The sequence below is a fragment of the Calonectris borealis genome, chromosome 1, assembly GCF_964195595.1.
Source record: "Calonectris borealis chromosome 1, bCalBor7.hap1.2, whole genome shotgun sequence".
NCBI lineage: Eukaryota > Metazoa > Chordata > Aves > Procellariiformes > Procellariidae > Calonectris > Calonectris borealis.
In genome coordinates this window covers 68464392-68477068 of record NC_134312.1, presented here as the reverse complement: position 1 = coordinate 68477068, position 12677 = coordinate 68464392, and the positions used below count along the sequence as shown (strand labels likewise).

Genomic DNA, 12677 nt, shown 5'->3' with positions numbered 1-12677 from the left:
ACTACAAAAAACCTGTAGGGTTCTTTATGATAGTTGCATAATAAGATATGCACAGCTTACAACAAAACAATAGATGAGCAAGTATTAAATAGTGTTACTTAAATGTAGCCAAGAACACAATTTGTATCTGTTTGTGAAAACTGCAGGTCTGGAGGTTTTAACTGGGGCTCTAAAATAAGACCAGTGTAATGTGAACTTTATTTTACTGGCTATCTGTCAACATTCAGCAACAGTTCAGTTGTATTTGGGGTCAGCAGTTAGTACATTCTGCATCTCAGAGAATGCTTCAAGAGGTAAGTACTATAGAAATGTTAATTATCAACAGGATAAAATACTTCCAAAAGGAAACCGAGTGGTTAAGCATCAGTCCTAGGAAAAAAACCACGACACACAAGGAGAAATGAGCACTCAAGATGTGGCTTACAAGTTGGACAAGAAACATTTAAAAAGAGGCTTGCAAGTTGAAAACACATCTTATTTATACCAATTACCTGTGAAAAGCACCAATCTAATTTAGCTGCTTAAATGTGACATGCAAGTTTACGAAACTCATTTAATCATGCTACTGCACTAACGCAACAGTGACATTAGATGACAAACCTGGTTTTCTTCCTGCAAAACTCTATATTGTTCCTTCCAAATGGTGATTTTTGAAGCTTCATCTTTCCTTAGAGCTCTCTCCTTTTTTAGCTCAGGACTCCAGAAGGTCTTGATACTGTTCATGGAAGAACTCAGCTTGCTTTCTTTCACCTCCACATCCTTGCGAAGCAGATCGTTTTCCCTTAATACTTCTTTGAGTTGTGTCTGCAGATCCATTATTGTGTTATCCCTGGCCTGGCGCAGTGAGTGAGGCACAGTGGATGCCATACTCACTGGAGGGAGATGGTGCTCTCCAAATGCAATAGTATCACTGGCAACTCCACTACTGGCAATGTTAGGGCTGCTACCCATTGCAGTCATCCTAACACCGTAAGGCAGCCGCCCCCCAGATCGGCCCAAAGTCATGGTGCTTTTTGGGGTGTCTGCACCCACGTTCTCATGGTCACTTAGATACATAGGGCCAGACGTAGCATAGGCAGCATTTAAGGACTGAATATTTTCCATAGAAAGGGTTTTCCCACTGCCACCCCCAGTACTACTCCCAGAACTGCCTCCTGTGCTGTTCGTCCGACGATGGCCCAAGCGTGGTGACCGTGGCAGCCTTGGTGAACGCCCTGGACTCTGGTTGCTTGGCTCAACCTTACCAACTGACCGAGCACTTCCATACATGATTAAGCTGGTGGTGTGAGGCAATTAGATAGGCATAAATCAGGAATGAGAGAAATCCTGTTAAGTTCTTCAACAGTTTTAAGTCAGCTTAAGGCCAATCACAACTTATAACAGACCCAGTTGTCCATCTTTGAAGTCACGTGCTCACAATGTTCAGGACCATATCTGTATCAATAAAAATAACATATTAAAAACTGTATCAATAAAAGTAACTATTAAATACCTAGTTTATCACACAATATTTTGTCCCACATTAGAATAAAGTGTATTCTACCTTTACACTTCTCCAGCATCTTTTCAATTCCCACTCACAAAAAAGCAATCTTTTATTTAAACCCTAATATTTAAATGCAAAAAGGAACTTCTATTCTTGCTTTTCTGTTGTTATATTATCACAGTAAAGAGAGAGAGGGAAAAAAAGAACCCATCAATTTTCAAGCCATGATTTTGTTGGTCATGACCTGAACTCTACAAAAGTGGTCTAACTTTTTTTCCTATTTCTAACTGGCCCTAATGCTGTTACCTTTCTGAGTAAGAGAGACAATCAAAATTTAAAGCCCATTCAGTAGTATTTTTTTCCTTCAAGTATTGCTAGCTTCGCTAGGACAGTTTCTAAACCCTGCTGCTGTGAAAATAACCCTGCAAATGGGAAGGTAGGATGGACTGAAATATTCTGATCATGATCTCGACTAGCAGGTCCTTTTAGTGTTCCTGTCAGCCCTCCTTCAAACTCAGAAATCAGAACCGAAACTACGAAGAATCATGAAATCATTACTGACCACAAAGCTTAAGCAAGTATAGATACAACTCCAAAAGAACAGCAATCGCACAGTAATGGGACCAATGAGGTTAAGAGGAACAAGAAATCGCACCTGCACTGAAAACTGGTTCTAGACTCTTATTTTCTTTCGAACTGGGATTCAGTCCTAAACATGACTTAAATCTTTGTTCAGGTTAAGCAAAGATTTCAATCAAAATAAATATACTTCTCATTAATCAGCTCAGATTAATTCTATTAAATAATATCATTCCAACAGTAGGGACCTCTTAAAACACAGAACAGTATGACATCATCATGTTGCAGTTCCTCCTCCCCTCTCCTTTTTCTTTAAACATGGGCTCTGGTAGCATATGCAATAAAATTCCTTATTTTTGCACCACAACATTATGCTATTCTACAAGCGCTAGGAGGTATCTCTTTAGTACAGGGGCACTGGGCTGAGACCACTGTTAGTAGTCAAGATCTAGTAGAAGAGCAAGAAACAGGGATGAAACCCACTCTTGTGACTGAACTACTGCACTGTAGAACTACTCCCATTATACAGGTCTCACTTTTTTTTCCCTGTTTTTTCCAGTGTAATCCATTTCAAGTCACTGTTGGGCTCAACTGAAATCAAAACTAGAACAGTGAAACATTGCTGGTCTGACCTCTCCCCATTAGATGAAAGAGTACCAGGTACTGTCCAAAGAGCAGCAGCATCTCATAAATCCCAACATCTTTCCTTTCATCACCAGCTTTCATCTAGCCTCACCTTCTGCTCAGAAGTTAGATTTGCCAGATATTAGGAATCAATTTTTCCAAACCCTATGGCTGAATGCATGTTTGTGAGATAATAATTAGGAAGCAGATCAAAAATTATGCTTAAAAGAGGAATACACTTACAAAAGAAATTGTAGAAATGGTAAAAGCGGGTGGAGGGGAAAAGATCGAAAATAATATTGAAAAAAATACTGGGCAAGGGTAGAAAGAAAAAAAGTAAAAGCCTGATGAAGAAAAGATACAACGTTTTTCCTTTCAGAAACAAGTTAGTATAGGAAAAGATACAACAAGAAATAGTTTTCAAATGTTTAGCTTAACCCTAAGTTTTAAATGGAAAACAAGATCAGTGCAAGCCAGCATTTTTTCATTTTCACACTATTTCACAGAAGATACAATAGCATGAGTAATTTTACAAAGCTGATGGAAGCTGATACTGTTTTGTGCGCCATCCTCAAGAAGTTCAAGTGCTCACTCTCCCTCTCTCTTCCTCTTTGTTTTTAAATGACAACGAAAGCTAGCAACAATATTGCTACACAATATTTTAAACACATATGTAAAGGAAAACAGGCCAAGGAAAGATAGCCAGTGGCATTAACAACTGAAGTTAGCTACCAAAAAAACCACCTACTGATTATTTTTTTTTTAATACAAGTTACAGATCAGACATTTCTTCTATTTCAGCTACATATCCTTATGCAAAACAGTACAGAAATATAAACTATGTAACAAAGCCTACAGTGTTCTACTGGAGTTGCTTCAGTTGCTTCCACTGTGCCCCAGATCACACTTCTTCCCAGAAAAACACTTCTTCCAAATAGAAAAGCTATTTCAGACTAATCTCACTGTTTGAGATATCAAAATGCTAAAAATGCTGCTGTGACACCAAGCTGAGCACTCAAAACAAGTCCAATATGATTTCTTAGACGCTACATAAAGTACTTTCAACTGAGAGCTTGTATTCACGAAGATTCTCTTGAAAATTAATCCAAATCACAGCACTTAATTAATTTCCTAGAAACTCACACCACAGTAAATCAGTGCAAACACTCATTCACTTAACAGCTTTAAATGAGTTTAACTTGAACCACATGTTTTATTCTGTGCGTTTTAGTTAAAGCACTTTCCCCAAAAAACATTGTTTAAACGTTGCTAGAACTACATTACTGTTGCATGCCGAAGTATCGCCTAGTAAAGAGCTTAACAAACACAAGAAGCGCGCAAAAGATTTTAGATCATTTCTAACGAGTAAATCACCCCCAAAATGGAAAACTCACGGAATTGCTTTCTCCTTGCTTTAGCAAATGTTTTGTTAAACCATTAATAGCTTTTCAAAGAATGAAAGTGACTGATGTCCTTGACAGAAAAGTAGCTTCCCAGGCAGCTGGAAGGAGCTGGTACCACAGCAGGTGCTGTGCAGTAGCATCTTCTAATATACTGGGCAGGCAGGTTAACTCTCGTCCACCTTAAGTGGAAATACCAGTCCTATGCTAATTCAGCCCTAAGCTTTGTTTCACAGGTAGGCACCATACCCTCTGTTACTCCAGAAAACTCAAATAATTCAAGCTATGAAAGCCAACTGCTAGAATTAGCTGTTGATTAGGGTTACAGAAGGGATTCCCGGAGTGGGCACACATGAAACTTGGGGAGAAGAACTCCAACAACACTGCCATCACCACCACACATTACACCGACTCACTTTTCAAAAGCAAAACCAAACAAAAGCAGTAGATTAAGAAAAGAAAAAATCTTTGGAAATAAGCAAACAGAACCCTCCAGTATTTCTCTTAAAATGAGAGCTTTCATTATACCATTGTTAGATTTTAAAATTGTGAATATTCCAAATATTAACTAAATACAGCCTTCCAACCATGCAGCCAGTTTCAGTATTTTCACTGACACAGAGATCTGTCATGGTTCAAGACAAAAAAAACCCCAACATATTACAAGATAAATCTTAACTCCTTTTTCCCCAGTTTTTTTTCTAGTAGCATTTATCACTGGCCATTTCACTTTGTTGCTATTAGGAATCCATAACCAGAAGTAGATATTGAGACAATTCACACTAGGAAAAACATCTTTCATCCTGGAAACAGCAAAGTGACAGAAACATCTTTTCTCATTCGCAATACCAATTAATCAGGAAGAAGAAAGAATTCTAGTTTTCCTCCAGGAGTCCAAGCAAAATTACATGGAAGATTTCTTTCAGATAGCAACATAACCAAAAAAGTTAAAGTTTTTAAATATTCTGACCCACACTAGCATTTTACTAGGAATCTCAGAAGTACGGTCTCTTATCTTCCATGAGGCCAACATGCCGGACTGTTACTTTTTTCCTCTTCTACTGTGACCCTAAATTTAGTCACAAATAAATCATCCCTTAACCTTACAGAATGGTAGTAACCACAAGGAACAGTGTCCAACTGTGACATGAATGTATTGACCATTCTTCCTTTGCAAACTCTCCTGTAGGTTTCAAAAACCTTTGGTCCTTTCTGCCAATACAGGAACCCCTAACTAAGATTACAAAGAAAGAGACTATAAACTGCAAGTATTTAAAAAAAAACAAAACCACTGAAGTCAGCGCTAAACCATTTTTCCTCAAGGTAGTTTGCATACCTTTACATTTGTGAAACAAAACTCTCTTGTTCACTGTTCACTAAGAGAACAAAAACTTCCAAAGAGCATCCTATCTGCAAGCCAAATAAAAAAATCCCAAAAAATTAACATCAGCCAAAGTAAAAACTTCATATAGATATCTAGAGATTGGTAGAGCAGCTTTGCAAGTACAAAGACAGACGATCGACTAGTATTAGTTGAAAATGCTAACTAGCCATCATGAAAAAGCTTGAAAGAAGGACTATCAGAAGCATAAAAAGAACAGATGAGAATTACACAATATTGTGGGAAAAAGTTTGAAAAAAGGACAGTTATGAACATATTTTCTGTATGAAAATGATAAGATAGGTAACAGTACATCCTGCCTGAAGTGCCAGCTAAGAAAAATGTCTTCCAAAATCATAGGTAACTGTCCAAAACCACTCAGAGACAGACACCATGAACTGTGAAAAAAGTTTACAATCTGACAGTAAACATTTAAATGTAGTACAGTGCAACTTGTGGCAACTAAAATGAATCTGTTTCATTACAATAGCCTAGTCATAGTCAGTGAAAAGCAATGGAGAATCAAGCCTCCTTCAAAACAGCAAAGCAGCTACCACTCCAAGAAGTACAGCGATATCCAGAACGATACATCAATGAAAATGGTAATTCAAAGCAGCAGGAAAGCTGGTAACTCCTGCATCAGAACCTACCATGCTGAAAGAATAGTAAAATGCAACCTGCACAACTTCATGCAGATTTACTCGTAAGGCAACTATGAAGTGAGAGAGGGCAGGAATATGTACACTAGTCTTGTCAAAAGATCTGGTGGTTTTCAATAAAAGAGTTGTATTCAGGCATAGTAGAAATGTAAAAAATTCTACTAACACCAACTTCAGGATAAAGAATCCAATAAAATGAGATGTGTTTACCAACGCTGTCACACTCAGCCCCTCTATCTAGAATTTTATGTGAACCAATGGCTCAGACACTCCTGGCTACAGCTGACAGAAAATGGAAGATTCGTTAACACAAAGTTTTGTTAACCTCTGGAGAATCTCCCTGTCACATAAATACATGATGCCTTTCATATCTCCCCCTACTCCAGGACAAATACTAATACCGCAGTAACTACTTCTAGGTAAGTAAGCAAACCAAATACAGAAAAACATACTGCAGAAATACAGGAAAATCTCTGCTTACATGTGTTAAAACAAAAAGAATTTTGGAATAACTTCTGCAGCCTTCAGCAACTAACGTTTCCCCTGAATTTTTTTCTGCAGTTTCTGTTCAGGACTGACACCGGCTGATAGACAGCAACATTTATGGTGTCAACTCCTTAATAGCGTCACTGCCTGATGGTCAGGAATGGGGCAGTTTGATCACGAACTAGGCAGGCAAGCACATCTTACAGCACGGTGACCCGGCTAGTGCCTTCCATCATAATGGGAGCCATATACCCAGCTTCCAGAAGACTGAACTTTCTTGTAGCACTGATTCCTGTCTGCACAAGGAAAGCTTTGAATGTCAGTTTTATAATAGCAACAGAAAAGTCAGCCTTTACAAGAGCCATCTTAATCTGATAAAGCACCGTAGCAGACACATTAGACTTCATTAACAGAGGTAGCAATTGTTCACATTTTCATAATTCACACCCAAATAGTTAATCGTGAATAAGTATGACTAGATTATACAGTAGGACCTGGACTCCAGAACAGAGCGGGGAGGGAGAGGGGGAAAAAAGATGTAATTCCAAAAAAAAGGAACAGCTTATATTCCACTAAAACCCTGCCAGGTTATTCACAACAACTTAGAGGTGTGTTAACCAAGACTAAGAGAAAAATTGAATTCCTGTTACTTTCTGGTGCACACCACAATTACAAAAGCTACGGTTGCTATGTTACTTTATATAAAAAATGTGAAGCATCTATCTTAGGACTATATTGTAGATTTTAGGTTTGGTTTTGGAAGGTAAGAAAGCTCACTACTTTTCATGTTAAATTAATGACTATTACACACAAAAAGGACAGAAGAAAGTTTACTTTGGAAATCGTTTGCAAGCCAGCCAATGCTGGACGCAAGGCATTGAACCCATGGAATTCAGGGTTGTTTATCCTTATCAAATAGACTTATCCTCATGGCCTTGACAGCAAGAAAGCAAAAGAGATGAATGAAATTAAGACAAAAAGAAGACAAAAATGTAACTGCTTATATTATGATTGAATCTCATTCCTAGATAGCACATGAACAGATGTCCAAACACCAACATCTGTTTATGTCCAATCCTTTTTAAAAGTTGGTTTGTTTTTTGTTCTGTTTTTTTAAAGTAAGTTCACCTACTTGCACATCTGCCAAGGTCACTGAAAGTTACAGTGCCTTTGTTCTGTCTCACCTAACACGAGAGGATGGGAATTGATACATTCTCCCCCATATAAGCAGATGGAGAAATCTTCCCAGAAAAATATCTCAAAAATCCCTGATAATCTTTAGGTGACTTTGACATATTAAAAAACATGTAGGCCATCAACCCTGACCCTAACATTTTGAGGAAAAACCCAGCAGTCATTTGGAGTATTTTGTTTCTAAACATAAATTGACACTCCTGTTACACCCTTTTTAAATGTGAAAGTTTAGCATAAATGGTACACGTACACTTTAAATCACCACAGAACATGGAAACATCTTGATTATCTGTTCTTTTTAGACACCATTCTGCTTCCCATTCTTCTCTCCTATTCCTACAAGATATCCCATCCAGAATACACTACCCGTGAGTCTCTGAACAAGGGTCAGAAATACTCATCAGCTTCCTAGTTAATTTGTCTCCCGCAAGTGTACGCTTCCTTCCACGAGATCTACTTACTCCACAAGGAAGACATAAGACAACAGAACATGCTCTGCTCTATGGCAGCTTCTTTGCAAAAGCAGTTTTAACTGACATCAGGTTTTGTTTCTTATAATTCCCACGAGTCTTGATATCAGCATAAAGGGTATACTTTCACCACCACAGCTTCATTCCTTTATATCTTCTTTCCCAAAAAACAAGACACAAAAAGAAAAAGGCTCACTATTATTATAAAAATGCATGTATTTCAGCTAAATCTGTATTTAGTCATATTTATATACTCTTCGTGATACACCACTTGCTTATAAGGATTTTTTCGTAAAGCTCTGGAGGTCGGCCTCAACTCGAGGCAGAACATGAGGTGCTATTGATATTTCTAAAGGCGTTACCTCATCTCACTTGTCAGAGTAAAGTGGTTCTGCTCACAGTATACTAAGAGTTAACCTAGTCACTAAATTTGGGTGCACAAGCAAGTTCGTTCCCTTTGTCAGGTTGCTGTGTACCAACAGAAATTTTTCTGTCTTCCTCCAGAGACTGGGGCACATATTTCTTAACACTATCTGGACATCGCACTTAAAAGCTTCCCAGGTATGGCAGAAGTCTTGGGCACTGTTCCAGGGCCTGTTCTCTCCTATAGCTTTAAGTATTTCACTGGCAGCATTGAATTTGTTACAGGATGATTAGCATATGGTGCAGATATGTTGTGGACCATCCTCAACTGCTGGTTCTTGCCTGGATTTACCAGGGATTGGACCCAGTAACCCACACAGTCCCTCCCTGTCCTACATTCTTAACACTTACACGTGTAGGTAGGCTGGGTAGGTGCATCAGGATTTGTTTTGTGCAATAACTGGAAGCTAATTATAAGTCTCTAAATTTAAAGCAGATAGGAGAAAAACAACAAAAATTATCACGTGTCTTTTTTCTTTTTAAAAAAGTCTAAAACACAAAAAGCAACAGGAGTCAGAACATGCACGTAAACTTCCTAGTGATGAACTGATTAAAATAACTCACTCTCTTCTAATTACCTAGAAGATCGAAGACCTGTGGACATTAATTTTCTGTCACTGTATGGTTAAAGAGTTTATAGCCTGATTTTTGGAATATACAACCAGTAAATACTATGTGTTTATATGCATGGTCGTTTCTCTCTTCCCCCCAGGTGGCATGCAACCAACAACCAACTTCCCAATAGTGGAAACAAAATGCTAAAAGTGACAAAGATGTTTCAAAAGCCCAGAAGTACCTAGAAGCACTAGTGAATCCAATGTAGACAGCTAGCCTAAGGTCACCACGGGTAACATCACTGTGCAAAGCAAAGCATGCTCCATCTACAGAATTTCCATCATAATCTCACCCTGACAACAAAGTTGTGTTAATGATATCGACACAGCCCACATACTAGAAAACATCACTTTTCCCAAATCAGCATTGGATTTTCTAGGATCTCACGCTCTACCACAGCCCACTGCATATGCCACAGAGTTACACTCTTGGCTTAAACAGGCAGTAATTGATAGAATCCTCATCACCCTGAGCGCTCTTATGGCGGGGTAGCCAGCAAGGTTCAAGAACGTGTACTATTGTTTCTTAATTCTAGCAGTCAGTTTGATTATTTAAAAAGCTGCACGCATCCACCTATCCATCCATTTCTGAGCATACCATACTCAGATAAAACAAGCCAGACCCTCTAAATGTACTACAATTTTCAAGTGGCTTAGCCAGGTAAGTCTTGTAACAAATCTCTCACACAGAAAGGCTTTTGGGGGAACAGGCTTGAAAATAGGGAGGGGTGAGGGGAGGAGGGTAACAATGGGAGAGTATCCTGCTTCACAAAATAAGGAATAATAGCAAGGAACTCACGCACTGGTTACAATAGCATGGTGAAATATTTCTATTCATACAGCAACACAGATAACTGCTACCAGGAACTGAGAAAGTGGCAGATTCAGCAAAAAAAAACCAACCTCGGTTTCTTTCATGACCAAGATTTGCAATTCAATAAAAATGTACAGGCCATGTAAATACCAAACCTGCTTTTTTGCCACTCAGACCATTAGCCAGAGATTAGAGATGAAAAGTTATGCGAACAGAATCTCATAAAAGCTTGTGACAGGATCAAAGAAAAACGCTAAGATTTATGAAAAACATGATGCTTTAATATAGCCCAGGTAGCAGAAACCCAAACTGAAGAAAACCTGCTAACATCCTTACAGTGATTTAATTACAGCTAAATTGGTTTCCCAGAAAAGGTGGAGAAAATTCAAATTATATCAAATATTATAATAAACTCACATCTTACTCAGCAGATCCCAAACTTTTTCTAGCTGCAGTCCCTCTTGCAGCTTGATGGATTCAGACAATTCCAAATTTCTGGATGATATAGGAAAGTCATATACTTGACTCTTCAGGGAACTGCTGTTCTGAACTGTGCTTCCAGAACTGAACTACATTCAGTACAGCTGTCTCAGTTATTAAGTAACTACTGGTTTAGTTCAAATATTTCATTGCTGAAAAAAAACAACTATCGTACTACCAACTCTGCTCATACTAGCATAGGCAAGGTGGTGATTTCTTTCTTCTAATCTTATTTGATATGGCTTTAAGGGTGCTGACTCATAAATGATCCTGAATTGGGGCACACATCTGAGCTGCTGCAGTTTTCAACACAAAATACAGTAATATGTCAGGCTGTAGATCGCAGTAGCTCAGGAGGAGATGTATGTTCAGCCACCTACTGCTATAAGACGCAGTAACCTCCAGGAGAAAAGGAGGGCAGACAGCTGGTGGAGGTTACTGCTGCAGTCACACCAGACAACTTTTTTTGGTTACAGCCTGTTGGATTTGAGGTAACATATTATCCAGCTACAACCATCCCGCATACATCAATGTGCCCCCAAAACAAGCTTGGATAAAGCATTAAACATACGTTCTTCTTCGGACCAATTCTATTTCTATCCATTTGCTTTCATTCTCTTGGCTCCTATACTGCTTTCCCCCACTACCACCTCCATAGGTGTTTCTTTATACCTTTTCTTCATATCTCCTAGTCTCTCCCATTTCCATTGGGGTTTCACTTTAAACCATTTCACACCATGTCAGCACGAACCATAATGTGAACTTCCAGCGTGCATGCAACATTCCATGTAAAATAAATTGTATACTTCATAACTAAGATTTAGACTTCACATTACAAATGAGACAGATGTGGAAAGACAGCCAATTCCTGACACATGCTTCAGGATGGCAGCAGATTCAGAAACAAAGAATCACGTCAGCTGACGCTTACTTTGTAGTAGATGTAATAAAATAAATGAAATGTGACCATTCAGCAGCATTCACAGGGAAAAAGTAAAAATTCCAAGAACACCGCAAGGTCTGGGTAGAAAGACACCGGTCACCATTACCTCAGATGATGTGACTAAGACAACAAAAGCGTGCGCTTCCCAAGGACAGACTAGATAAGCAGAGGCGGAAAAATACAATCCGGAACGCGAATGGGAAGAGCATGCAGGCATTCTGTACGAGGCAAAACCAAACCCGCCCCGGCGCACAACAGCCCGCCCCGGCGCACCACCACCATGAGCAATGCCCGGCGGGGCGCGGGCCCGCTCGCCTGCCGCCGGCGAGGCGGCGGGCAGGGCGATGTGGCCGTCCCGCCGCGGTCCCCGCGAGCCGGCCGGGGGCAGCCGGGGCCGGGGGAGGGCTGCCACCGCCCAGCCCCCGGGCGGTGACAGCGTGCGCGGGCCCCGGCAGGGGCGAGGCCCCGAACCCCCCCGGCCGCCTCCCCCGGCCGCGCCCGGGCGCCCCCTCTCTCCGGCCGGCCGACAGGCCACGCAGCCCTCGGGGGAGCCGCCGCCAGACCCGGACCCGGACCCGGACCCACCTGAGCGGCAGCTCCCCGGCGACAGGCCCCGCCGCCGCCGCCTGCCGCCTGCCCCCTCCCTGCCGCCGCAGCCCCTGCCCAGCCCGGCGACTGCCCGCAGCTACCGGCTCCCGCAGGCCCCGCCCCGCCCCTGGCTCCCCCCAGCGGCCGGTAAGAAACGTTAACCCCACCCCCCCGCTCCCCCGACCCCCCGCACCGAGCGAGGCCCCTCACCTGCCTGTCAGCCCGCGGGGAGGGGGTGTGCGACGGCGGGAGCGGGCGGCGGCGGCGCCCCGGCGAGGTCGGCTCCGCGCCCGCCGCTCTCCGCCGCCTCCGCCTCCTCCTCCGCCTCTCGCGCGCGAGCTCCGCCGCTCCCTCCCGCGCCCCCGGCGCGAGACACACAAGCCCCGCCCCTGCCGCCGCCGAAGCGCGACGCCCCGCAGCCCCGCCCTTCTACGGCCGCGCGGCGCCCCGCCCACAGCGCCCGCTCAAGGAGCCGGGTTTCCCTCCCTCTCCTCCTCCCCCCGGGGGCGGGCTGCTCCGGGCACCGCCCCGCCCCG

The 12677-nt window shown here is 41.8% G+C and overlaps 1 protein-coding gene across 6 annotated transcripts in view; it reads right to left on the bottom strand.

The window, feature by feature from the left end:
- ERC1 (ELKS/RAB6-interacting/CAST family member 1) overlaps positions 1–12499 on the bottom strand; it is a 296218-nt gene extending 283719 nt beyond the window's left edge. For 4 of the 6 annotated variants that reach the window (XM_075159301.1, XM_075159329.1, XM_075159320.1 and 1 more), the window contains exons 1-2: positions 12352–12499; positions 601–1434 (exon numbers count right to left, since the gene is read on the bottom strand). In XM_075159301.1, coding sequence (XP_075015402.1) covers positions 601–1269 — 669 coding nt within the window. In that variant the 5' untranslated portion in view covers positions 1270–1434; positions 12352–12499. Of the gene's footprint in view, positions 1–600; positions 1435–12138; positions 12228–12351 lie in introns of those variants that run through there. The other 2 variants (XM_075159311.1, XM_075159346.1) reach the window with 2 other exon arrangements.
- Between the last annotated feature and the right edge of the window lie 178 nt (positions 12500–12677).